This window comes from Equus asinus, chromosome 20, assembly GCF_041296235.1.
Source record: "Equus asinus isolate D_3611 breed Donkey chromosome 20, EquAss-T2T_v2, whole genome shotgun sequence".
Taxonomy (NCBI): domain Eukaryota; kingdom Metazoa; phylum Chordata; class Mammalia; order Perissodactyla; family Equidae; genus Equus; species Equus asinus.
In genome coordinates this window covers 66,184,083-66,212,058 of record NC_091809.1, presented here as the reverse complement: position 1 = coordinate 66,212,058, position 27,976 = coordinate 66,184,083, and the positions used below count along the sequence as shown (strand labels likewise).

The following is a 27,976-nucleotide window of genomic DNA, read 5'->3' as shown; positions in this document are numbered from 1 at the left end:
AGAATGGGGACTGTGGACTGATTCCAAACAAATGTAGAACTGCAACCACCAGCAGCACTTCCCAATGTGGAATCTGGGGAAGGATTCCAAATGAATGGGGGAACTGGAGCAGTTTCCAACAGGAATTCCAGGAACAAATCAAGGGCTGGGATTTAGACATTGCTGAGGACTGGCCAATAGAAGGCCCCGTATACACTTCCAGCAATTCCCAACATGGACTAAACCAGCAGACTCCAGTAAATGGGGACTGTGGACTGGGACTAAAGAAAGAACTAAACCAGCAAATCCCAGTGAATGGGGGCTGCAGACTGAAACTGGGGAAAGGTAACCAACGTGGAATTTCAGACTGAACCAAAGGCTAGGGGCTTGGGTCCAGGCAGAATCATCTGCTAGCTCAATCTCTGGGCAAAACCATCTACCAGGTCAAGCTGACCTGCTAAACCCTGGACTAGAAAGTCAATTAGATTGGGAGCTCGACCACAAAAGAAGAGTAGAACTCAAACCAAAAGGAACTCAGTAACAGTCCGTGGAAACAGCGAGAAAGACAGTGAACTCAAAAGTGTTTGCAGGGCACTATGTCTGTGTTTCTCGCTGTCCCTGAATGCCGTCAGAAGTTTTCTTTGGTCATGATGTGCACCAAGTCTGTTAAAAATTCAGCCAAGTAAATTCGAAGATCTAATTGTCTTTATTAAATGATTCATGCATCAGACAACATCCCATCTAATAATTAGAAGGGCAGTATGAGGAGTTGTGCAAAATGGAAAGTTTTTATAGGAAGAAGGGTGGGGCAAGGGAGCTATTAGCAAAAGAAAGGGTTATTTTTAGATGAAGGCATCTCTTTTTTGGGGGTGATGGGAACTAGCACAGGTTTTATCATGCAGATTGCCTTTTCTTCCTCTGGGGGATGGAGAGGGCCCACATGACAGATTACCTCACTCATGCTGACCAGAAAATTCCAGACTAATTGATTAAGGTAACATTTGTGGGAGAGATGTCAACTGCAATAAGATCAGGTATTAAGTCTGGGTTTCTTATCATGGGCTTTTGGCACAAGTGACGCCATTTTGGGTCTGTGGTTTTCTTTATAACAATAGAAAATTGGGAGAAGAAAAGATACATGAATAGAGGTCTAATCTATGAGGTCCAATATCCAGATAACAGAAGTTAATATACAGAGGAAAAAATAGAGGAAGTCATCAAAGAAGTAACCAAAAAGTTTTCTCAAAACTGAAGAACCTGGGGCCAGCCCCCGTGGCCTAGTGGTTAAGCTCAGCTCACTCCACTTCAGCCACCTGGGTTCAGTTCCTGCATGTGGACCTACACCACTCTGTTAGTGGCAATGCTGTCCTGGTGGCCCACATACTAAAAAATAGAGGAAGATTGGCATGAATGTTAGCTCAGGGCAAATCTTCCTCAGCAAAAAAAGAAAAAACTAAAGAACCTGAATTTTGAGACTGAAAAAAATTTAAGGACACTGGGACAAAGAAAAGCTTCTATAAATTAATAGAGAGGGAGAAAGAAAAAACACACAACAAACAGCTCATATGTAAAGGACTAGGAATCAGATTTACATCTTCCTTATTCCTCACACCACAACCGCAAAATAATACCAAAAATGGTTAATAAAACGAACAAACAAAAAAACCCAGTTAGAATTAAAGTATAATTAAAATTAGAATTAAAGGTACAACTAACGTAAAAAAAGGAAAAAAACCCGTAGGATATTTATCCGCCTCTGGATTGGGAGGTAACTTTCTAAACATAAAAGCCATAAAAGGTATTACAAAGGAAAAGATAGACTCAACAACATAAAACATTGAAATATATGTCAAAACATTTTAAATTAAATAAAATTAAAGAAATGGCAAACTGGGGAAAAACTATGAACATATTCAACAAAGGGCATAATATGTAAAATAGTCATATGAGCAACATGTAAAATGTTCATACAAGCAGAGAAGAAAAAAACCACTAGGACTGTATTAGAGAAAAAGGGGCAAAGGAGATGACCCAATACATAGGATGAAATCCAAACAGCTAATATTCATGAAACAAACAAAAAAAGTAGTCTTAGAGTTAATCCAAGAAATGTAAATTAAAGCTTGAGGTACACTTTTTCACTGACCAAATTAGTAAAGATTTTTTTTTCCCAAAGTAGAGTTACTCAATAGTGAGGATGTAAAATGACATATTCTTTCTGGAAAGTTTTGGCAATATGTGTCAAGGATCTTAGAATATTTAAATCATACAATGCAGTAGTTCCATTCCTAGATATCTAATCTCAGGAATTTCATTCATTCAACCAATATTTTACTGTATATTCTGTTCTGGGTACTGAAATATAGGATAAATATTTATAAGTGATTAGTAATAATTGTGGAAAAGTGAAAACAAATAGCTGTCCAATAATGGGGGGAAAGTTGAGTCACTTATCTCCATAAACTAGGATTTATTTAGCCATTAAATATTATGGTTATAAATTATTTTCAATGAATGGTCAGTAGATTTTCTAATTGAGGAGAAATTTATTAAACACAGAGTTTAGGTTATTGACCATCAGCAGAAAAAATGGCTTATGTCTGAAGCTTTTTCTCTATAGTCCCCATTTGAAGTAATAGATATGAAATATACATGCAACATGAAAGACAAAAAGGTTTCCTGATGTCCTGAAATTGGTAAGCAATTTGGACAATATGCAATCTGGACAATGATCGCAGTGAAAGGGGCTATTAAACTTACTTCACTTCTCACCTTCTCCAGCTTAAAACACACACACACACACACACCAGGGAAGCTTGGAGGAATTATTTTTAAAAGACGTAGAGGGAAGACTTCCTAATTTCCAGAAACACATCAAGTTTAAGAAACCAGTTATTTTTTAATTATTCTGATAAGAAAATACTTTTCTTCCATTGTCAGAGCTATCAAGTTGCTTAGATGAAGAATTTCCGTGTTACTGTGGATACTACAGATAAGGATAAAATGGAACAGTATCTAAAATGAAAGGGTATTTATTCTTAATTAGTACCTGAGGCTTCAGCTGAAGGAAGCCAGAAGGCAGTCTCACAGTAAAAGCAACCGTTTGAGACACATAGGGAAGTGACACATTTGTCTGGAGCACTGAAGGATCACTATCATTGTTTCTTGCAAATTCTGAGCAGTTTTGTTTTAAGCAGAGTTACACTTACAAAATCAGAGTATTTGTTTTCTTTTGATGCTCAATATCTGAAAACTAATATATATATATTTATTATTTATTTTACACACACACACACACACACACACATATATGGTGGCCCTGCCTCATTCTTTCTAGGATCCTTAGAAATACGGAAAGGAAATAATTTAGTTTGTAAAACAAATACAAAGTGCTCAACTCAAAGCTCACTTTAATTGAATATTACTAATTCAATAAGCAATGAGGGCTTGTGTGATATTCATAGTCAGTATTTTATTATTTCTTAGGGGAAAGATCCTCCACTTGGTATTTAAGCTTCTGATATTTAATTCTCCTTCTAAATTGTTCCACTTCTCTCTTTTCATTTCTTTAGAGCGAGTTTTCAGATAGAAAGAATGAAATATTTGATTATATATTCTCAAATATATGTATAAAGAATTTATAATAAAATCATTGTAGAAGAGTTTTTAAGACTAAAAATTAGGGGAGGCTATCACATGATGCAGTAATCTCAGCCCTTGTAGATCCTTGGGTGGCGACAGCTTTAAGCAGGAGAGGAAGGCAAGCTGGATCCTTGGATTCTTATATGAGGAAGGTAAGGAGAGCACAGGAAGCATCCCTGGGGTGTATGGATGTGGGTCTCGCAGTTGACTATCATGAGATCCCCTGACAGTCACTGACCATATGTCTGGGGAGGGGGAGATGTAATAGTCAATGGTGACTATATTACCATTTGGAGAAATAAAGATATCTAAAGCAGGAAATTAGTTTCAGGAAAAAAATGATCCATTTGTACTAAACAAGTTGATTTTCAGGGGCTCAGTAGGCCATCCAAGATGGAGAAGCAAAGCAGAAGCTTAGGAAAAAGTCAGTATTAGAGAAAGCTATGACAATAAATAATATCCTTACAGAGAGAGAGTGCAGTCCTAAAGAAAGCCATGAACATAAGCAGGAAATTTAAAGGGAGAAAGGAAAAGAGTTAAGCAGAGAGGTGAGAATTGAGCTTTGAGATAAGTCTGCATTTGTGTGGAAGAAGAGGAAGTGGAACCAAGGAGAAAGAGAAGAATCAGAGAGTTAAGGGGAAAATCAGTGCCCTAACGGTCGGAGACGTTTTAGGAAGAAAGAGGCAGCGGTCCATGAATCAACGATGTAGGGAGAGAACGTGTAACCCCCGAAGCAGCACTTGGGAGGAGGCAATTTGATGATTTACGGAGATCTATTTCAGTGGAGAAGTGGGGGCAGAACCAAAAGATGAGAGAGAGATGAGGAGATAGGTTTGTGACTGTAGACAATTTTCGTTTATATTTTCGACATGTTTGGTACTAAAAGGAAGGTGAGAGAAAGGACAGTAGCTTAAATCAGGAAAGAGACTGATGATTGATTATTTAAGAAAGATGGGGATGGTATTGATTATTTAATTGACCCTAGTCCTAAAACAAGTGGGAAGTGTTGATTGAAGGAGTTAAATTGAGAGATTAGCCCTGACGAGGAGGAGTGTATCTTCTCTTCCCTTGAGATAGGAGAGCAGGAAGAAAGACAGGGTGTGACCTAGAGGAGAGATGCTGCAGTGTGTGCCAAATGGCCTCACTTAATTATTGCTTTAATAAACATTTTTTTTTTGCATTGCTGAGGAAGATTAGCCCTGAGCTAACATCTGTTGCCAATGCTCCTCTTTTTTTTTTTTGGCTTGAGGAAGGTTAGTGCTGAGCTAACATCTGTGTCAGTCTTCCTCCACTTTATATGTGGGTCGCCACCACAGCATGGCTGATGAGTGGTGTAGGTCCACACCCAGGATCCAAACCCATGAACCTGGGCTGCAGAAGCAGAGTGTGCCAAACTTAACCACTACACCATGGGGCCAGCCCCTAATTAAAAAGTTTGGAATGCACACTATATAAAGTACCAAGATCTCTTCAAAAACACAAGGAAGAACAAGACATAAACCATGCTCTCAAAATACTTGCATATGGAAAAGACAAGTACAAAAATAACTCCGGAGATTGAGAGCACAAGCTATTGAGTTAAATATAAATTTTTTTCCACTTTTCTTTCTTCCTCTATATCATAGGCATAATGATAGTATCAACTTCATAGACTAGTTGTGAGGTTTGAATGATATACTATATAGAAAATGCTTAATAAAGGGCCTGGCAAAATGAAGTGCTAATTAGAGGTGACCCTTGCTGTTTGAATTATATAAGGTAAAAATGATAAGTGCTGAAAGAGAACCATAGGAGATGAAAGAAGAGCTGGCATTTTGTTGAGGCAGGAAAGGAAGATCAAGGGTCAAGTTCATCCACTAGGAAGGGGTGGAATTTAAGGACTGACAAGGAAGGGAAATTCGGAAGAGAGCATATGGGAAGAGGGAGACAGTTTGACTTTTAATAGCATAAAGTAAAAAGGAAGATTTCAAGGCATCAATAAAATGGACACTTAGTTTAAAATGCCCCAAGTTTAAAAAATCTGTTTCAGGCATCCCATTCTCTTTCTATCTTACATTTCCTGGTGTTCTAACAGATTATTTGACCTAATAGAGAAAATAGGCCCATGAATCATATACTATTTTATTCCCCGTCACGATCCTCACATTCTCATTTGCTTTTTCACCCAGGATAGATTTAATGGCCCAGCATTATAATCACTCTCTTGTCTCTCCATCCAATCCATCAATTGTCCCTTTCTCCCTGAGATACACTTGCCTGGAAAAATCCTAACCTTATATAACCTTACTATTTGCTTTCTTCCTTTCTTTTCTATGGGAAAAAATTGTCATGCTTGATTGGTCCTTGTGGGGCTGCTACCAGTTGTGCAAGCATGGGACAAATACCACAAAGCTATACAATATGTGTTAAGGAAACACATCAAGACGAAGGCACACACAGTCTCCCCATTTCTTCAGCATCTCCACAGACAGGCATCCCATGCTCAGGAGGGTTGTTGGATATGACTTGGGGTTTATTCTGGTGGAGAGGTCCCTTCTCCCATTGTTTTTCCTTCATATAAGAAGATGAGAGCAACTTTATCAGGAAAAGGACATACAGACTGCTTGAGGAATCAAGCTGCCTAGATGTCATGCCAACCGTTTACAGGAGTTTTCTGGGAAAGCCAGTGGCCCTGTACTGTAGGAGGCAGCTGGAGACCTTGGGTCCTTTTGGATAATATAGTTCTCCAATCATGAGAAGGAAGCCATTATTCCCATGGGAAGCCGAGCATGAGCACTTCACATCCAGCTGGGGGAAGGAGTCTGGGCTTAGCCCATTGTTCAGGCATGCTAGGGTGAATGTCTAGGGTCATTTTTGGACAATGTTGCTCCTTCATAACAATCTGTCTCCAAGACTCTTGAGTGCTCATTAGGTATATCTGGAATAGGAAGAGAGAGATCTTCTTTGACTTCTACTCAATCTTTAGAGTCTAAATTAATTCCTTTGTCATCTTTCCTCAGTTATGAGCTAGACTATTATCCACTTCCCCCTCACTCCACATTTATTAGCAATAATTTCTATAGAGATCTAGAGATTGTTTCACCAGCTATAACCCTCCTTTCGTCCTTTTGACATTAAAGTTGGAAAGAGAGGAGTGTATTGATCCTCCTTATCCCACCTTCTACAGCTTCTTTAGTGCATGAGGGTCCAGCTGGGGCAGAGGTGCCAAGAGCTACTACTGCTCGCTGGAAGGGCCCCTGCCATTAGCATTTAGATCTGCAGCAAACATTGGTTTGATACATTCTTATGTAAATCACCAGCTGTGGGTCACAGAGAGCAATCCTTCCCTTGGCGATTTTTGCCCCAGACCCAAAGGACAAAGGGTTTATGTTTAGCCAAAGAAGCCAAATTGTGGTGATCTCCCTGGGGATGAGGATGGTGGAGGATTGGGCCCTAACCCCAGCTTCCTCTTGTCTGAATGGATCCTGGTAGAGGGATGGATAAGGTAGAGGGAGCTGTGGCACCAAGACTCTTAGGGACCGTGGGAAATGTGTTTGGTTTCTATTATTTTGAGCAGCGGCAGGCAAGCTGATCTTACTGGGGAGACTCCAGGGTGAGGAAGATTAAATGCCTTGATCTCTAAAGGGAATGGGGCTGCCTTCTCCCCAACAGCTCCTCCTCACCCCATTTCTTTGGCATGGTTTTCTTCTCCTCCCCATGATTCTTGTGCAGACCCAAATGCTAAGGGTGTTTTGTGCCCTGACAACTGTGCTAGCTTTACTGTACTACTTTTCCTCCTGTTCTGGCAGCTTTCCCAGGGAAATATTTCTGTTCCTAAGACGGCCCTGAAATTTGTTTAATCTTCAGACCCCACAAAACCTGGGTCTGCTCTTGGTTTCTGGCAAACTTCCATGGAATTTGTCCAGAACCAGTAACACAAATTTCCAATAATTTTGTAAGGTGACTCCAAGTGGATTCAGAATCTCTAGAAAGTCTCCTCTGATTTCATGCACCAACTTGAGAGCAGGCATGTTTGTGCCTCCAGACAGGTTAAGTCTACGTAATTTATCTTGTGGTACAGAACCTGGCATTAACCTCTCCATATCATCTGCCAGCCATTCCTCTCTACTCAGTTATATGCTGTCTTCTTAGCAATTCCTCCATCACATTAGCTCTGGGTGTGAAGTAAGCCATTTGTTTGAGCATATAAATTGTTTTTACTTTTAAAATATGATTTCAGACTTGTTGGGGGTTAGCAGCCCTTTCCCTTCTATATTTTCTTGTAAGACATCTCGAAAAAATTTCAGGCAAAATACCTGTTTTTTGTGAGCTAATAGCATTGAAAAAGAGGCCATTTCCTAGAACAAGGAAGAGTGGTTCAATTGGAAGAGATGCTTGGATAGCTGATTGGATTAAATTCTGATTGGCTTAGGGATGATGAAATGGGGTAAGGCTGATTTGATTAGAATTTTGAAGAGATATATAAGTCTTGATCATCAGCACATGGTTTATTTGACATGTTTTCTTGAGAGAGTACATGTTTTCCTGAGAGAAAATCATCTCTAATTTTATCCAAAACAAGACTGTCGGAGGAGACCTTGGTGAGAAGGTGATATTTGAGCTGAGACTTGAAGGAGGTAAGAGGTTGTCTGTGTGCAAAGACCACAGGCAGGAGTAGACCAGGCTTTTTTGAGACACCACCAGGAAGGTGGTTGAAACTGAGAGAGCAAGGGGTAGAGTAGAAAGGGGTGAGGTCAAGAGGTAATGGTGGGCCAGACCATGTAAGGTCTTTTCGGACATTTGAAGGATTCTAAGTGGCATGGAGTAGGTGTGCCTGAAGTTTGAGAAGAGGGGAAGGTGAAATAGAATATTTGCAGAGTGAAAAACTAGGAAAGTAAGAGAATAAAAGGATTAGAAAACAGTATTAAGGGACCATTTGAGATTGTGTTAATGAAATAGTTTACTGATGCTTCTTTTTTTTCTATCTTTAGTGAGAGTTTTTTTGTTTCACTGTTACAAATGACACTTGCTATTTATTTTTTACATTGAAACCCTCATCTTATACAAGTTTTTCTTAATGTTTACAAGTAAAGAATTTAAAAATCATGAATGGATGTTGAATTTCATCAAATGCTCTTTTGATGATATTTTCCATTTCTTTTGTTAGTATTCTGAATTATATTGTGAGATTTTCCTGATGTTGAGCCATCCTTGCATTCATGGAATACTTTCTATTTGGTCTTGATGTACTATTCTTTTCATATATTGGTTTTGGGGGTTTATTTATTTTTTATTGCAGTAACATTGGTTTGTAGCATTATATAACTTCAGGTGTACATCATAATATGTTTCCAATTCTGTGTAGATTACATCATGTTCACCACCCAAAGACTAATTACAATCCACCCCCACACCCATGCACCTAATAACCCCTTTCACCCTCCTTGCTGCCCCCTTCCCCTCTAGTAACGGCTAACCCAATCTCTGTTGCTATGTGTTAATATATTGTTGTATTTGGTTGAATAATATTCTATTTAGCATGCTTTAACCTATGCTTATAAATAAAGATGGCCTATAGCTTTATTTTCTATTGTCCTTTTCTGGTTTTGCTATCAGAGATAAGAACAGCCTCATCTTAGTAGCTTTCCAGCTTTTTCCTGTACTCTGAAAGAACTTGCATAATAAGAGTTAAATGTTAAAAATTTGCTAGATTCACCTATAAAATGACATGTCTCATGGTTCTTTAGGGATCATACTTTGAACCAGATTCTTATATTGGGTTATTCAAACCTTCTGGTTTTTCTTAGATCCATTTTGGATATGATTCCTCTCTAGAAAATTGTTCTATTCTCTTCTCTTTTGAAAATTTTGATGTCAAGTTGCTCATGGGAGTCTCTTTTGAGATTTAAAAAATCTCTATTACTAGCTTTGTGCACTGTTTTATTTTTACCTTCTCTCTCTCTCTCTCTCTCTCTCTTTTTTTGGTGAGGAAGATTGGCTCTGAGCTAACATCTGTGCCAATCTTCCTCTTTGTTTGCATGTGTGACGCTGCCATGCATGGCTTGATGAGAGGTGTGTAGGTCTGTGCCTGGGATCTGAACACGCAAACCCTAGGCTGCTGAAACAGAGTGTGTGAACTCAACCACTATGCCACCAGGCCCCTCTCTTTTCTTATGATCAGTTATGCCCATAGTTTGTTGCTTTTATTAATCTCTTCAAGGAACATTTTTGGTTATTCTTCTGTTTTGTATGTATTATCTTTCATTAATTTCATCTTTATTCTTTGTTATTTCATTACTCCTCTTCCTTCTTCTATTTTCTAGCTTCTTCAATTGAATGTTTAGTTCATTTATTTTCAATTACTCCTCCTTTTCCTTTTAATACGATGAAATATGTCTCAGTCTTCTTTAATGCTTTTTACCCTAAGCTCTGTTTTTAAATAAACATGCAGAAATTTGTGAAAATCATCATAGCTTGATGAATTATCATAATTAGCTGTTCTTTTTTTTTTTTTTTTTGAGGAAGATTAGCCCTGAGCTAACTACTGCCAGTCCTCCTCTTTTTGCTGAGGAAGCCTGGCCCTGAGCTAACATCCGTGCCCATCTTCCTCTACTTTATATGTGAGATGCCTACCACAGCATGGTGTGCCAAGCGCTGTCATGTCTGCACCTGGGATCCGAACCTGCGAACCCCGGGCCCAGAACGTGCACACTTAACCACTACACCACTGGGCCGGCCCCATAATTAGCTATTCTGACAGTTGTGTAACCAGCACCTAGGTTCAGAATAGAATATTAATATTTATCCAGAAACCCACCCCATGCCCCTGCTCACAACCTCTCTCTTTTCCAAAGGCAACCACTATTCTGACTTCTAACATAGATTACTTTGTCTCCTTTTTATCTTTACATTATGGAGTCATGGAATAGGTATTATTTTGTTTGGATACTTTTGCTCCATATTATGTTTTCCTATATTTTCATGTAGTTTTTGTTTATTTTCGTTGCTGTATTGTCTTCTGTGATATGAGTATACCACAACATATTTATCCATGCTACAATTGATGGACATTTGAATTCCTTCCAGTATTTGGCTACTAGAAATAATGTTGTTCCGAACACTCTTGGACAGGACTTTGCAGTGCACAGCTATACACATTTCCTAGTCATGTGGTAACAGTTCAACCATAGCATATGTTTGGTTTTACACATGCATATGCTCAATTTTGGTAGATACTGTCCAAATAGTTTTCCAAAGTGAATGTAATGATTTCCATTCGCTATACTAGGATATGAGAATTCCCATTGTCCCACATCCACACCACCACTTGTATTTTCAATCATATGAAATTTTAGCCTTTGAGTGTGCAATATCCCATGGTGTTATTTTATTTCTAGTTCCCTAATAATGTTTTCCAAACATTAATTTTCAACCTTTCTGTATTGTATCTTTTAGGTCTTATTTGAAACACTTCCCTGAAGACACCACATTTGTGTTACACACCCAGGCTTGGGCGACTCAATAAACTTCAAGAGGACAGAGTGAGGCACCAACTGAGTAACATCAGAGTTGGAGGCTCAGCCACCATCATTGCCCGGACAAAGCTCCTGACCAGAGCAGAGTTCCCTGGTGAATCATCAAGCTTAGGAAACATCATCTCATTTGCATAAAAGGCCACTGGTGGTTCCTACTGACTCAGATACTCAAACTCATTTTTGAAAAAGTAACATTTTCCAGCATCCTCAACTAACCAGGACATACCTAAAAGTTTGGGAGTGTGTTGCTTATTAACAGAAGCTATGAAGTCTAAGGCCAGTTGTGCCCAGAACCCAAGTTGTAGCATAATGATATTTCATCCAACCAAAGAAGAGTTTAATGATTTTGATAAATATATTGCGTACATAGAATCCCAAGGTGCACACCGAGCTGGGCTGGCTAAGATAATTCCACCCAAGGAATGGAAAGCCAGACAGACCTACGACGATATCAATGACATCTTAATAGCCACTCCCCTCCAGCAGGTGGCCTCTGGGCGGGCAGGTGTATTTACTCAATACCACAAAAAGAAGAAAGCCATGACCGTGGGGGAGTACCACCACTTGGCAAACAGTGACAGGTATCAGACTCCACCACACTCAGATTTTGAGGATTTAGAAAGAAAATATTGGAAAACCCGCCTCTATGATTCACCCATCTATGGTGCTGACATCAGTGGCTCCTTATTTGATGAAAACACCGAACAATGGAACCTGGGACACCTAGGAACCATTCAGGACCTGTTGGAGCAGGAGTGTGGAGTGGTCATCCAAGGCGTCAACACACCCTACCTGTACTTTGGCATGTGGAAGACCACGTTCGCTTGGCACACGGAGGACATGGACCTCTACAGCATCAACTACCTGCACTTCGGGGAGCCCAAAACTTGGTACGCGGTGCCCCCAGAGCACGGCCAGCGCCTGGAACGCCTGGCCAGGCAGCTGTTCCCGGGCAGTTCCCGGAGCTGTGAGGCCTTCATGCGGCACAAGGTGGCTCTCATCTCGCCCACTGTCCTCAAGGACAACGGGATCCCCTTCAGTCGGATCACTCAGGAGGCTGGAGAGTTCATGGTGACCTTTCCCTATGGCTACCACGCTGGCTTCAACCACGGCTTCAACTGCGCCGAAGCCATCAATTTCGCCACCCCGCGGTGGATCGATTATGGCAAAGCGGCCTCTCAGTGCAGCTGCGGGGAGGCCAGGGTCAGCTTTTCCATGGATGCCTTCGTGCGCATCCTGCAACCAGCGCGCTACGAGCTGTGGAAACGCGGGCAGGACCGGGCTGTGCTGGACCACACGGAGCCCACGGCGCCGGGCAGCCAGGAGCTGAGCGCCTGGAGGGAGGTCCGGGCGCCCGGGAGAGCGGCGCTGGGCCTGAGGCACCTCCCGGCCCGCCGGGCCCCGGGCCCGGCTGTGGCTGCGGGCGGTGGGACCCGCCACCGCGCCCTTGGGCACCGGGCATCCCCGCGCCCCTCGCCGGCCCGCGCTTCTTCCTCTGCCGCCCAGCCCTGGGCCACCGCCGCCCGCAGCTCCCCGGAACCCGGCCCAGCCCCGCCGCCGAGCCTGGGGCAGTCTGCCAGGGATGTCCACCCCTCAACTGGCAGACGAGGTCGCGGTCGTCGTCCTCGGGAACAGGGCGCTCAAGAGCCCATTGCTCAGGTCCCGGCCAAGAGGCGCCTTCTGGCGGACACAGCGCGCACAGCTCCGGAGCCCGAGGCTCAGCCCCTGCCTGCGGATGGATCCTCAGTGGAGAACCCTGCAGCGCTGAGCCCTGGGCCCCAGCATCCTGCTAAGGCTTCCGGGTGCTGCTGCGCCCCTGTCCCCTAAGCCAAGGAGACGTCTTTGTACCCCACTGCTCGCTGAGACTGGTCGCATTTACATCTCAGAGCTTTGGGCGAGTTTGCAGGTCACCGGTCTTGCATGAGAGAGTCCCTCTGGTGCTGGACGTGCTGAGTCCGTGCTATTTACCAAGTTCGCCATAGTTTGTTCTTCCTCTCAAACCCTTGAATGTCTTTGGACACTGCTAACTCCTGTGTCGCCACCTCAGGTTTCATCCACTGGACGCTCTTGTGTCTGCGAACTAGGTTCTGCGGAGGTTGCCGGAGGCCGATCCACCCCCAGACTCCCATCCACTGGGCAACTCTGGATGCTGCTGTGCTTCTAAAGAACCCTGGGCTTGGCTTTCCCTCCGCTCTCCCTCCCTTTTCCCTTCCACCTCCCTCTCCTCCTTTCCTTGCAAAACTAGACCCTTTTGACCAATTAGGTCAGTAGAGGCTCAGAAAATAATTTATGATGTTTCTGAGTGATTGACGTATTTGAAATGTATCACCAATATTTGTTCTCTAATATATTAAAGATAATCAAAATGTAAATATCTGACTTTATTTCTAATATTGTCGATCCAACCCAATGGGGGGGGGGGGGGAATGGGTGGAGGTTATTCTTTTCTTCCCCTTTCATTTATTTGTTAGTTTGTTTTTTTGAGGAAGATTAGGCCTTAGCTAACTACTGCCAATCCTCCTCTTTTTGCTGAGGAAGACTGGCTCTGAGCTAACATCCATGCCCATCTTCCTCTACTTTATATATGGGACGCCTACCACAGCATGGCTTTTGCCAAGCGATGCCATGTCCGCATCCAGGATCCTAACCTGGAACCCTGGCACCACCGAGAAGCAGAACGTGTGAACTTAACAGCTGCCCCACCAGGCCAGCTCCTTCACGGTTCTTAATAATCGATTATATCAAATACTTCAAGCAAAACTTATTTTTACGGGCTGGTTACATTCTGTTGTTGGTGACAGAGTTTGGGGGATGGTTGTTGGGTTCTGGCCAGGTGGGGGGATTTGGTTTGCAGCCATATCTTAAGGATGACTTGGTGGAAACCACCTGGTACTTGGTTGGGCAGTAGGACCCAAGTTGCTGGGAGAGATGAGCAAGCGTAGGACAGAAGGGCCATCATCTGAGTATCTTCTCTCCCAGTCTCCACAGCCTTTTCAACATCATATGTATGTTTGCCACGGTTAATTCATTGATTCAGCCCAATAAATAAGTCCACAAATAAATGGACAGGTAATTCCCATTAGTAGCATGTGCTGTGAAGAAACTAAAGGGGGTGGGATGATGGGCAGGGGGCAGCCTAGGTTTGGTGGTTAGGGAAGGCTTCGTAGAGCAGGAGACCTTTGTGAGACCCAAATGACAAGAAGGAAGGTCCAGAGCAGACTTCCACTAAGAGGAAACAGCTAGTGTCATAGACCTAAAGTGGAACTTGTTGGTTTTATTTTTCCAGGAATAGCAAGGAAACTCCTTTGTGTCTGGGACACAGAAAGAAGGAGAGAGGCAGGGTCCACTTATGTAGGACCTTGTGGCTCATTGAAGTACTTGAATTTTTTTCAACTTGAAATGAGAAGGCATTGGAAGTTTCAAACAGCCCTTGACATGATGTGGTTTACATATTTAATCAGCTTAGGCGTTCTGTGGAGAATGTGGGGGCAGGAGAAGTCGTCAGAACATCTAAGTAATACCTGAGAGTTGATGGGTTCTTGGACTTGGGCACTAGTATTGAAAATGCACAGAAGAGGACAAACTCAGAATAAATTTTGGAAATTGAAAATGATAGTTTGTATACAGAAGGAAACATTTAGGAGAAGCAGACCACCTCTCCCCTCCCTCCAGCTCCCCAGAGAATTTCAGTAAGGCCTGGAATTTGAAGCACCATGTAAACCTGAAGGCAGGAGTAATGGAAAAGTAGTGCTTGTTTGAAGCTCTGATTGAGGAACAGCAAAAACCCATGTGTCCATCCCTCCCACTGTGCAGCTGCAACTTCTTCTTTCCCAATGTAACAGGAGACACAAGTGTAGCCTGTGGAAAATGGAAGCGGAGAGTCTGAGCTCAGGGACTCCAGGTACAGTGGAGGATGGGAGTGAGATTCTTGACTGAAAAGGAGATTAAGTCACTTATTGAGACGGTGCAACCACAAGACGGAAGCTAACTGGAATCACTGGGATTCCTAGAAAGCAGGTGACCCACAGTAGATCTTACATGAGCAAGGAATAAACTTGTAGGTGACAAGGAACTGAGATCTTAAGGGGTTTTTGTCCTTCAGTCAGGTCAGTGGATATGGCAGTGCAGAAAACAAAGGAATTCTGAAAAGTCTCTCTGAAGACAATGCCTGGCTCATATTCTTATTTTAAATTTTAGAAACAGAAATTCTCCTTGTTATATTTCAGCAATATCACAATCGCTTTCCTGGCAGATAGATGCCCTGGGATGCCTAGCATAAAAAACTAGGGGGTTTAAAAGACAAGACACATAAATACAGGGGCCGGCCCCATGGCCGAGTGGTTAAAGTTCTGTGCGCTCCACTTCAGTGGCCTGGGTTCATGGGTTTGGATCCCGGGTGCTGACCTACTCTGCTCATCAGTCATGCTATGGAGGCATCCCACATACAAAGTAGAGGAAGATTGGGACAGGTGTTAGCTCAGGGCTAATCTTCCTCACACACACACAAAAGAAACATAAATACAAATAATTTTTAGAAAATATGGCTCCCATTGCACTCCTATATTTTTATTCAGTTACTTTAAAACATTTTTTTTTATTTCTCTTGCCCAGCAAGGACAAGCAACAATAAGAATACAGGTTAGCTGTACTACTAAACTGGTTTTTGTTTTTGTTTTTTTTTAAAGATTGGTACCTGAGCTAACAGCTGTTGCCAATCTTATTTTTTCCTTCTTCTTCTTCTTCTTCTCCCCAAGGTCCCCCAGTACATAGTTGTATATTCTAGTTGTGAGTGCCTCTGGTTGTGCTGTGTGGGATGCCGCCTCAGCATGGCCTGATGAGCAGTGCCATGTCCGCACCCAGGATCTGAACCGGGGAAATCCTGTGCCACTAGAGCAGAGTGTGTGAACTTAACCACTCGGCCACGGGGCTGGCCCCATAAACTGGCTTCTTAATTAGTTTTCTTGAAAGGACAGGGAGCTTGGGGTGGTAGTTGAGGGGGTTCTTCAAGCAATTCTATTCAGAATTCTGTTTTACATCCTGTTGACATGCTCAATTTACACAATCTCAATTTGAACTACTCTTCTCAGCAGAAGACACCCATATCCAGCTGATTCTCCATGTCCAACTAGTTTTTGCTATTCTCAATCTTGGAAAAACAAGGCACATGGATAATGAAAATTATATAGAGGCAAGGATGGAGCTACCTTTGTTCTCTCTGCCATGATCTCTTGGAGGCCTCTCTCCACTTCTGAGAAACAACAAGGGTGAGTTCAGTGTACATTCTTCAAGTTTACAGATGAAAGCCTGCACAGCCAAAAGTATTACGTCATATGTGGTTTTGTCAACTTCTCCCCCCCACCGCTACCATCTTTTTAAAAAGTCACTATTACATTTATAAGATCTAACGACATTGCTATATATAGATCCTAGTCAGTCCAAAGTCAACTAGATTTGTGTGATTTTTTACTTTATACATTCCCCTGCTTATGGACAATTTGATTATTTCCAAATCTTTGTTAACTGAAACAATGCTTTACTGATGGCTTTGTACACAGAAATAGAATTACTGGGTTGTATTTATGTTCATTTCCAACTTTTCTAGGAACACCCAGATCGGCCTCCAACTTCTATCACCATTGGCAGTGTGGGAAAGTTCTGGTTTCTCCATGTCTTGGCCCATTTTTTATATTGTCAGACCTTTTCATTTTTCCTAATTGAAATGAGTGAAAAATAGTATCTTGTTGCATTGCCCTGATGACTAGTGATCCTATCCTTTTTATATTTAACTTTTCACATTTAAATTTTCATATTTAACTGTATTAGCTATTTGGATTTCCTCTTTTGTGAATTGCCTACCCTCAGGCTTTGCACACTTTTTTGGAGTTGACTATTTTTTTAATTGACCTGTAGAAGTTTTGTGATATTCTGGATACTAATTCATTGTCTATTTTATGGACGATGAAAAACTTCTCCTAGCTTATAATTTCTTCTAATTTTTTTATGTCGTTGTATTAGTCAGGGTTCTCCAGAGAAACAGAACCAATAAAGTATATGTTGGATATATAAAAGAGGAGGTTTTATTACAGGATTGGTTCACATGGTTATGGAGGCCAAAAAAATCTCAAGATCTGCCAGATCAGCTGTGTGCAAGCTGGAGAACCAAGAAGATGGTGTTGTAACTCAGTCTGAGCCCTGGGCCTGGAATCAGGGGGCCAACAGTATAAGTCTGAGTCTGGGTCCCAAAGCCCATGAACCAGGAATGCTTTTGTCAGATGTCCCAGGGCTGGCAAAGACAGCTGGACCAGCTCAAGCAGAGACAGGGAACTCACCCGTCCTCTGCTGTTTTATTCTATGCAGGCTCTCCACGGCTCAGATGATCCCATCTGCATTGGCGAAAGAGATCTTTTCTCAGTCTACTGATGTAAATGCTAATCTCTTCCTGAGACACCCACGCAGACACACCCAGAAATAATGCTACACCAGCTCTCTGGGCATCTCTCAGCCCAGACAAGTGGAAACATAAAGTTAACCATCACAGTCATCATTACCTTGGAATCGGTTAAATATATCAGACATTTCCATCTTCTTGCTTTAGATTCTTCTTTAAGACATTTTTTCCACCCCGACTTCATAAAGACATTCTTCAATATTTCCTCCAATAGTCTTAAAGTTCTCTTTTGTATCTTCGTTCCGTAATCCATCTCAAACTTATTTATGTGAGCACCACATATCAAATAGTTCATTCCTGCCCGATGGTTTGGTACGCCTCCTCCACCATGTGCAGATGCCCACACACACCTGCGTCTGTGTCTGGCCTCTCTACTCTGCACATAGGGGTACTTGTCCATTGCAGCTCAGACATTGCGGTTTGATAGAGGATACATCACCCATTTTGTTCTCTTTTTAAGGAGTCATCTTGGACATTCCTGTTTGAATACCTGACTCGACTACTTACTAGATCTGCCACCTTGAGCAAATTGCTTAATGTCTTCTTGACTCAGTTTCTTCATCTGAGAATTAGGGTTAATAGAAGGATTTCCCCTGTAGGGTCATTATAAGGATTAAATGAGTTAATCTCCGCAGTGTACATTGAACAGGGTCTGGCATTTGATAGTGAAGATATGTGTTGGCTGCTTTTAATAATATTTGTTCTATTAGAGGTAGAGAGGCTCTTCTGTTTATCAAAAGATATGAAAAAGAGAAAAGACAAATCAAGGAGTGGGAAGGAATATTATATTACTCATATCCAATAAAGAGCTAACATCTAGAATATAGAAAGAACTGTTACAAAGACAGAAAGACAGCCCAACAGAAAAATGGACAGAATACTTGATTAGGCACTTCATGAAGAAGCAGATCCAATTGGCTGATAAACATGAAAAAATTACTCACCTTCATTAGTAAGAGGGAAATGCAAATTATAATGAGATGCCTCAACACACTCACCTGATTGGCTAAAACTAAAAAGGTTGATAATCACCAAAGGTTTGGTGAAGAGCAATGAGCACCCTCATAGTGAGTGTGTAAATTGGTAAAAAGTTTGGCAAGACAAAGTTTGAATTCCCATATTCTATGACTGAGAGACTCATTTTTAGGCATGAGTGCACGTGTGTACATGTCAGAGCATTTTCAGAGCAACCTTGTTAGATGCCAAAAGTGGAAACAACCCAAAGGCCCATCAACAGTGGTAAGTTTAGGGGCCGGCTCCGTGGCCGAGTGGTTAAGTTCATGAGCTCTGCTGCGGCGGCCCAGGGTTTGGATCCTGGGCACGGACATGGTACCGCTTGTCAGGCCACGTTGAGGCAGCGTCCCACATCCCACAACTAGAAGGACACACAACTAAGATATACAACTGTGTATGGGGAGGGGTTTGGGGAGATGAAGCAGAAAAAAAAAAAAAAAAGATTGGCAACAGTTGTTAGCCCAGGTGCTAATCTTAAAAAGAAAACAAACAAAAAAAAAACAGTGGAAAGTTTATACTGTTGAATACTTTACAGCCTTGAAACAGAACAAAGTCCAGCTACATGCAACAACATAAGTGACAAAAGACATAGAGAATACATTAAAGTACATAAATGCACTTCTATTTATATAAGGTTATATAAAGTGTTCAAAAATAGGCAGAGTTTTAATTTTACATTGTTTACCAAAATTACTATGCCTGTAGTTAGCAAAGGGTTAGTCTAAGGAGCTGGGGCTGTAATCCTGGGGTAGGCATGGCTTCATGTCTTGACCTGGGTGGTGGTTCCACTTTTGTTCACTCTTTAGTTATTTGTTAAACTGCACACATATGCTTTCTCAATTTCTGCAAGCACTTTATATTTCATAATTTTGAAATGTTAAAAAAACTGTTTTCAGGGCCAGCCCTGTGACATAATGGTTAAGATTGCACACTCTTCTTTGGCAGCCCGGGATTCATGGGCCTGAATCCCAGGTGAGGACCTACACCACTCATCAAGCCATGCTGTGGCATCGACCCACATACAAAATAGAGGAAGATTGGAAGAGATGTTAGCTCAGGGACAATCTTCCTCAGCAAAAAAAATAAAAATAAAAATAAAAAATGAAAAAAACTGCTTTCTGCTCTAAAAAAATTGTCATGTAGTGGTTTATAGACTCATTTGGTTTATATTATGTTGTGTTGTAGACTGTTTAAAAAATCTACATCATATTTCTCATTTTTTTCATTCTAATATTGTTTATTAATGCCTTGTTTATTTCTATATTATTTATTTTATTATATTTAGTAATACTTAATTTTTTTAGAACACTTTTAGATTTACAAAAAATTGATGGAGGTCGGCCTGGGGGCTGAGTGGTCAAGTTCTCGCAATCTGCTTCAGCAGCCTGGTGTTTCGAGGGTTTGGATCCTGGGCATGGACATGGCACTGCTCATCAGGCCATGCCAAGGTGGTGTCCCACATGCCATAACTAGAAGGACCTGCAACTAGAATTTACAACTATGTACTGTGAGGTTTTGGGGAGAAAAAGAAGAAGAAGAAGAAGAAAAAAAAGAACATAAGATTGGCAACAGATGTTAGCTCAGGGCCAATCTTTTAAAAAAAAAAATCTAACATTGACTGTTAAAAAAAAATTGAGCAGATAGCTCAGAGAGTTCTCATATTTACCACCCCCCAACCCACCCTACTCACATTTTCCCCTATTTTTGTCTTAATTCCTATGGCACATTTGTTACAATTAATGAACCAATATCAATAGATTATCATTCACTAAAGGCCACAGTTTATTCAGATTTCTTCCGGTTTGTGTTTTTTTTTTAAACAAGCTATGGCCTGTTTTATTAAAGAAACATTTGCGTGATTTGCTTTTCATCAGCCTGTTGTGGCATGCTCCTAACGCTATCAGAATCTCCCGGATCAATGATAGCCAGCATGGATTATCTGTGGTATTTTCCACAGGTTGTGCCCTATTCAACATTCCTGCCACTGTCGTGAGGCCCAGTGTTGGCCAGCGTGGTGTAGCACTCCGTTTCGGATTTCCTCAGGGCTGGGCGGTTGTTGGCAAGGATGCCCAGTTTCGCTTTGCCTTGTCTGATCATTTTCAGAGTCAGCTTATACCTCAGCATGTACTTTCCACTTTTCATCACCAGCTGGAGCCTAGAGTTGACCGACTCCAGAGACTTTTTGGTCTTCTTTGCGGCCACCATCTTCCTGCTTTAGGTGCGGCTGGTCCCCAACCGAGAACGCCCGCCAAGATGGCGGGAGCCAGAAAAGCCAGATTTTGTCAGTTTTTACCCAATGTCCTTTTTCTGTTCCAAGATCCCACCCAAAATGCCAGATTACATTTAGTTTTTATGTCTCTCTAGGTTTCCCTTGGCTGTAGCAGATTCTCAGACTTTCCTTTTTTCTGACGAAATGTTTATATAGAAATGACAGTTTTGGGGAGTACTGGTGAAGCGTATTGTACGAGGCCCTTCTATTGGAATTGGATGTTTTTCTTATGATTAGCCTGGGTTTGTGCGGTTTTATTGGAGGAAGATTACAGAGGTTAAGTGCCATTTCAATCACATCACCTCAAGGTCATATATTATCAACGTAAGTTATGACTCTTGATGTTGACCCGGCTGGAATCGTGTTTGTCAGGCTTCTCCACTATTAATACCCCAACCCCGGCCCCCACGTGCCACTCCGCGCTCCGGAAGGAAGTCAGTCTTCGCAGCCTACACTCAGGGAGCAGGATGTTACACTCCCCTCCTTTAGGCTGGAGTACTACATAACTTATTGGGAATCTTATACAGGAGAGATTTATTTGTCTCTTCTCCACAATTTTGAATTTACTCAACCATTTGTTTATATCAGTACGAAGTCACTGACATTTATTTTATACTTTGGCTCATTCAATACTACTTTAGTTTGTTGTTAAAATTGTTTGAGCTTTGGCCGTTGGGAGCCCTTTCCTTTGGTTCCTGTGCCCCTTTGGCATGCATAATTCTCTTTATTTCTAGCATATCCTTAATTTCAAGTGCTACAAGACGCTGCAGGCTCATGTTGTGTATTTTCTCCTCTAGTCCTAGTAACTTTTTTTCTTTCATCAGTATCACCAGTTCTTTATTTTATTTTTCTTTAAAAGAAACAGATTTCTTTTTTATTAACCATCTCTATTTTTGTATATGTTCATTTTCCCTTTTATTATTCTATCATTATTTTTACCTTTCCTTGCTTTTGCATAATTCTTGGGTTTTTTTTTTTTTTTTTTTTTTTACTAATGGCTTGAGTTGAACATCATGTCATATGTCATATGGATATTGTAGATATTATGTGGATATTAATTTTCAAACAAATATGCTTGGGTTTAGTTTTTTTATTGACTTTCAGTTTTTTTTCTTTGTGGTCAAGATTGTACTTAATATGTTGAGTCTATGGAGTTTTTATTGATATTTATTCTGTGGTCTTATATTGGTAAATTTTATAAATGTTTACATGTGCTGATAATTTTCCATTTGCTATACGGTTGTTGCAGGTTATATGATCAAAGTTGTTAAATTTCGTTGTTCAAACTTTTATAACATTTTCTTCTTTGCTTATCTACCAGTTTCTGAGAGAATGGTGTTAAAAAAAACACCTCCCACCATGATTGCAAATAAGTTGACCCTCCCTATCTGCGAGTTCCGCATCTGCGGATTCAATGGGTTTTTCATCTGCTGTTGTTTGAATCCGCAGATGCGGAACCCGCGGACACGGAGACCCTAAGAGACTGGAGCATCCGCGAATTTCGGGTAACCGCGGATTTCGGGTAACCGTGCAGGGTCCTGAAACCAGCCTCTCTTGGATATGGAGGAACAGACGATTGCATGTCAGTTTTACCTTATAATTCTCAGTCTTTGTGTTCTATGGCTCTGCACTATGTGTTTAAGGGCATAAAGTTCATCGATGTAATATTCTCCTAGTGAGTTTTTCTTTTTGATAGCTATAAAATGTTCTTCCTTTATTCTATAAATACATTTGATATTAATTACTGTTAGACCAGGTTTCTTTTGTTGAACATTTGCGTGGTTCGACTTTCCCACGACTTTATTTTCAACATCTTAGTTTGCTTTGTTTTAAGACTGGTTTAAAAAAACAAAAGGGTGTGGACAAAGTGGGATGACCAACCAGGACCCTAGCCACCACATTCCATTAGAAGGGCATTGATTCAATTAGACTATTGCCCAGGTATAAAACCAGAACCATCAGGACGTGGGGCTGCATTTGGAGGCTAGCTTCCAAGAGGACACTCCCCCTCCGGGTCCTGGAGTACCTTCAACTAGAATCAGGATGTTGTTGGTGGAAAGTAGGTCAATTTATTTCTATTTGTCCTTATGAGTGAAAGAGTTATTTTCCTATTACAAATTTAATGTAGCAACTGTAGTTTCATATGTATTTGCAATTGAGAAATATGCATTGGGATATCATTTCCTTGAGTTAAAACAAGTTTTTATTATGGAGTTAAATTTTTTCTTAATGTTTCCTTGGTAAAAATTGCAAAGATTTTCAGGAAAAAGCACTGCATTTAGTGGGCTGATATTCAATGGAAATAAGAGGGTTTCTAGAACTGGGAAAGGAATGAATCAGTCAGAAGGGACTTGGAAAATACGTGGGGTTAAATCAGAGATTTTGATTGGATATGGAGGTATTAGAATTGGGATAGTGATGATTGAATTAGAATTGAGGTGGGACATATAGAGCCTTGAGCACAACACGTTTTATTTAGAGGCTGAATCCTTAAAAGAAATCCTTTTCTGGGTCCTGGTGTATCATCATTTGGAGTCACAATTTTAGCTTGGCAGAAGGCAAGCACTTTTTTTGTTTTTGTTTTCCCTTTAAAGCATAAAACAGATCAAAACGATGACATTTTATATCAGAAAGCAACTTTTTCCTGGTAAATTTCTCATTTATTTGTGCATTCAAAGTACAAATATTACATGCATATCACTTTTAGATTTCTTCCCTGGGACTATATATTTCTGTTGTTAAAGGGATCGGAAACTTTTTTGTTATTCCACTTTATAATTGATCTTTTACTGTTGTATAGAATGCTTTAGATTTCTGTGCCCTAATCAGTGTCTAGAAATGTTGTTGAACTATATATTTCTGACAATTTGTCTATAATGCAAATTAATGATTAAGTTTTAATTAGATTGTTTCAGATGTTTACTCCTTAAGGATAACGCTTGTTGGGAGTGTGTACATTTGTGTTCTGTGCTTCTTTGCCGGCTTACTGTTTACATAGGCACTCTTTCTATTACGAGAGTCCTTTCTTCTTTTTTTTTTTAAAGCATGTATTAAAACAATGAAACAGATGTTGAGTTATTTCAAACAGTTTTCTGCACGCAATAAGATGATGACTTTTCCATTTCCTCTGTTAAGGGACTCAGTAACACTGGCAGATTTTTTTAAACCATCCTTGCAATCATTTATCATGTGTTATTCTTTTAATGTTCTGTTGCAGTAAAGATTTGATACAATTTTATTTAAGACTTTTTGCAACTTCGCCTCTAGATAAAGTTGGCCCTATCTAGTACTTATCTTGTGTGGCCCTCTTCTGGTTCTGGCTTCAAGGCTATGCTTACAGCCTCATAAAATAAACTGAATATTGCACCCTAGAAAAGTTTGTATGAGGTAGGAGTTAGAAGGCACTTACAAAATGACCTAAGTATTAGGTTTCTCTGGGTCATATTTAAACAACTGATATATTTTTATTAAGTTTATTAGTATATATAACCATTACACTTTTTTCTTGGATCACTGTGGGATATTTGTACTTTTGAGAAAATTATTCAATTTTCAAAATTATTAGCACCAAGTTATTCATAAGATTCAAGTATAATTTAAAAAAATTTCTCTGCTAGATTTTTGGCTATGTCCCCTCTTTTATCATAATGTGGTTTATTTGTACTTTTCTCTCTTTTCTGCTCATGCTTATGTCTTCTAACTTCCAATGATCTTTCCTAAGAATCAGGTTTTGGTTTGAGTCATCATTTCTATTGTGTGTTACGTTTTCTTTTGCAATCATTTCAGCTTATGTCTTTCTTTTCTTTCCTTAATTCGTCTTTGAGGTTAATTCATCCAGTCTCTTCAGTTGATCGCTTTACTCATTTATTTACAAACTTGCATTAAGCAAGTTCAGTTAGATGTTCTTCTTTTTCTGTCTTATGATTTGCCTTAAAATTCTTATTTAAAAAATTTTAGCTTTGTAGAGGTATAATTGACATATGAAATTGTAAAATATTGAAAGTGAACTTTGTGGGGATTTGATATATGTATCCATTGTGACAAGATTCCTCCCATCTACTTAACTAACAGCAATCAGCTCACATGTTTATATTTTTTTTTTTTTTTGGTGAGAACATTTAAGTTCTACTCCCTTAGAAAATTTCAATTAGACAATACAGTGTTATCAACTATAGTCACCCGGTTATACATTAGATCTTCAGACCTTATTCATTTTATAGTTGAAAGTTTGTGCCCTTTTACCAAGCTCTTCCTTTCCTCCACCCACCAGCCCGTGGCAACCACTTTTCTACTCTGTATCTATCAGTCTCAATTTTTTAAAAAAATTCTGCATATGAGTGATGCCATGCAGTATTTGTCTTTCTCTGTCTGACTTATTTCACTTAGCATAATGCCCTAGAGTTCCCTCCATGTTTTTGCAAATGTCAGGATTTCCTTCTTTCTCATGGCTGAATAATATTCCGTTGTGTATGTATACCACATCTTCTTTATCCATTCATCTGTTGATGGATACTTAGGCTGTTTCCATGTCTTGGCTGTTGTGAGTAATGCTTCAGTGAACATGGGAGTGCAGATATCTTTCAATATTCTGTTTTCATTTCCTCTGGACACATACCCAGAGATGCAATTGCTTCAATGGTAGTTCTGCTTTTAATTTTGTGAGGAACCTCCATACTGTTTTCCACACTGGCTGCACCAGTTTGCATTCCTACCAACTGCACTTTTTGCCCTTAAATTCTAATTTTGCAATTAATATTGCTGTACCAGTTTTAACTTGATGCTAAATCAGTGTTTCTTTGTCGTTCACTTATTTTCACGTATTCTGTATTCTTCTCTCTAGGTTTACATTTCAAACTTCCCTGAAGAGACTTTCTGCTGCAGCAGGGTGAGGAGCCACCCATGCACTCAAGACTGTGGGCCAGGAGAGGGCTCCGAGACCCTTACACCACCAGCGGAGGAACCTCCCAGAACTGCCAGCTGAGATAGGACTTGGCTCAGGGTGCCCGCTCCACTGGGAAATACTCTATTTCCTTTGGGCCCAAAAGGCTAACCAGAGTGGAGTCCCCCTGGTGAACAGGCAAGCCTGGAAAGATACCACTTTATCTGCTTAAAAGTTGAAGTCTCAGTTACTGCCTTACAGATAGACCAGATTTTTTTTTTTTTAAAATAAAGAAACAGAGAAGACATTACTCCCTAGCATTCTCAGATATCTAAACATACCTAAGAACCTGAGAGTCGCCTGCTTACTATATTGGAGCCATGAAGTCTCAGCACTGTGGTACCCAGAACCCAAGTTGCACAATCATGAACTTCCACCCAACCATGGAAGAATTTAAAGATTTCAACAAGTATATTGCTTACATGGAATCCCAGGGTGCACACCGAGCTGGCCTAGCCAAGGTAATTCCACCAAAAGGATGGAAAGCCAGACAGACCTACGACGATATCAATGACATCGTAATAGCCACTCCCCTCCAGCAGGTGGCCTCTGGGCGGGCAGGTGTATTTACTCAATACCACAAAAAGAAGAAAGCCATGACCGTGGGGGAGTACCGCCACTTGGCAAACGGTGACAGGTATCAGACTCCACCACACTCAGATTTTGAGGATTTAGAAAGAAAATATTGGAAAACCCGCCTCTATGATTCACCCATCTATGGTGCTGACATCAGTGGCTCCTTATTTGATGAAAACACCGAACAATGGAACCTGGGACACCTAGGAACCATTCAGGACCTGTTGGAGCAGGAGTGTGGAGTGGTCATCCAAGGCGTCAACACACCCTACCTGTACTTTGGCATGTGGAAGACCACGTTCGCTTGGCACACGGAGGACATGGACCTCTACAGCATCAACTACCTGCACTTCGGGGAGCCCAAAACTTGGTACGCGGTGCCCCCAGAGCACGGCCAGCGCCTGGAACGCCTGGCCAGGCAGCTGTTCCCGGGCAGTTCCCGGAGCTGTGAGGCCTTCATGCGGCACAAGGTGGCTCTCATCTCGCCCACTGTCCTCAAGGACAACGGGATCCCCTTCAGTCGGATCACTCAGGAGGCTGGAGAGTTCATGGTGACCTTTCCCTATGGCTACCACGCTGGCTTCAACCACGGCTTCAACTGCGCCGAAGCCGTCAATTTCGCCACCCCGCGGTGGATCGATTATGGCAAAGCGGCCTCTCAGTGCAGCTGCGGGGAGGCCAGGGTCAGCTTTTCCATGGATGCCTTCGTGCGCATCCTGCAACCGGCGCGCTACGAGCTGTGGAAACGCGGGCAGGACCGGGCTGTGCTGGACCACACGGAGCCCACGGCGCCGGGCAGCCAGGAGCTGAGCGCCTGGAGGGAGGTCCGGGCGCCCAGGAGAGCGGCGCTGGGCCTGAGGCACCTCCCGGCCCGCCGGGCCCCGGGCCCGGCTGTGGTTGTGGGCGGTGGGACCCGCCACCGCGTCCCTGGGCGCCGGGCATCCTCGCGCCCCTCGCCGGCCCGCGCTTCTTCCTCTGCCGCCCGGCCCTGGGCCACTTGCCCAAAGCCCGGCCCAGCCCCGCCGCCGAGCCTGGGGCAGTCTGCCAAGGATGTCCACCCCTCAACTGGCAGACGAGGTCGCGGTCGTCGTCCTCGGGAACAGGGCGCTCAAGAGCCCATTGCTCAGGTCCCGGCCAAGAGGCGCCTTCTGGCGGACACAGCTCCGGAGCCCGATGCTCAGCCCCTGCATGCGGATGGATCCTCAATGGACAACCCTACAGCGCTGAGCCCTGGGCCCCAGCATCCTGCTAAGGCTTCCGGGTGCTGCTGTGCCCCTGATCTTCAACCCTTGGGGCCCCCATTAGATCCGGATGAGCCAATGCACCCTGGGCGGTGCCTGCTATCCCTGGAGAATATTACTGTCAGTCTCCCTGATTGTGTCCCACTAACTCCTCCCAAACTCATTGGGACTCTGAGAAGGTTCCCTAGGCATGCTGCTGTGGAGTGGAAGGCTCCTATGAGCCTCTCTGAGGTTGTAAGGATGGACCACTCTTACGCCTCTATGTTCCCGCCCCCAGTTGCAATTCCCAGAATCTTTTGCCGCTCTGACTGTGATCCCCCCTGGGCTCAAGCTAGAGGCAGCTGCATGTCTTGA

At 41.9% G+C, this 27,976-nt stretch overlaps 2 protein-coding genes and 1 pseudogene across 2 annotated transcripts in view; 2 read left to right on the top strand and 1 right to left on the bottom strand.

Annotated features, from left to right (window-relative positions):
* Positions 1 to 13,497, top strand: part of LOC106827509 (lysine-specific demethylase 4D-like) — a 33,394-nt gene extending 19,897 nt beyond the window's left edge. The window contains exon 3 of the mRNA XM_014835402.3: positions 11,056 to 13,497. Coding sequence (XP_014690888.3) covers positions 11,400 to 12,962 — 1,563 coding nt within the window. The 5' untranslated portion in view covers positions 11,056 to 11,399 and the 3' untranslated portion in view covers positions 12,963 to 13,497. The remainder of the gene's footprint in view (positions 1 to 11,055) is intronic.
* A 6,939-nt stretch (positions 13,498 to 20,436) lies between these two features.
* Positions 20,437 to 20,802, bottom strand: LOC106827479 (large ribosomal subunit protein eL30 pseudogene; annotated as a pseudogene).
* A 5,323-nt stretch (positions 20,803 to 26,125) lies between these two features.
* LOC106827478 (lysine-specific demethylase 4D-like) lies at positions 26,126 to 27,976 on the top strand. Its single transcript, XM_044752387.2, has one exon. It carries the CDS (start codon positions 26,126 to 26,128, stop codon positions 27,974 to 27,976), a length of 1,851 nt encoding a protein of 616 aa, XP_044608322.2.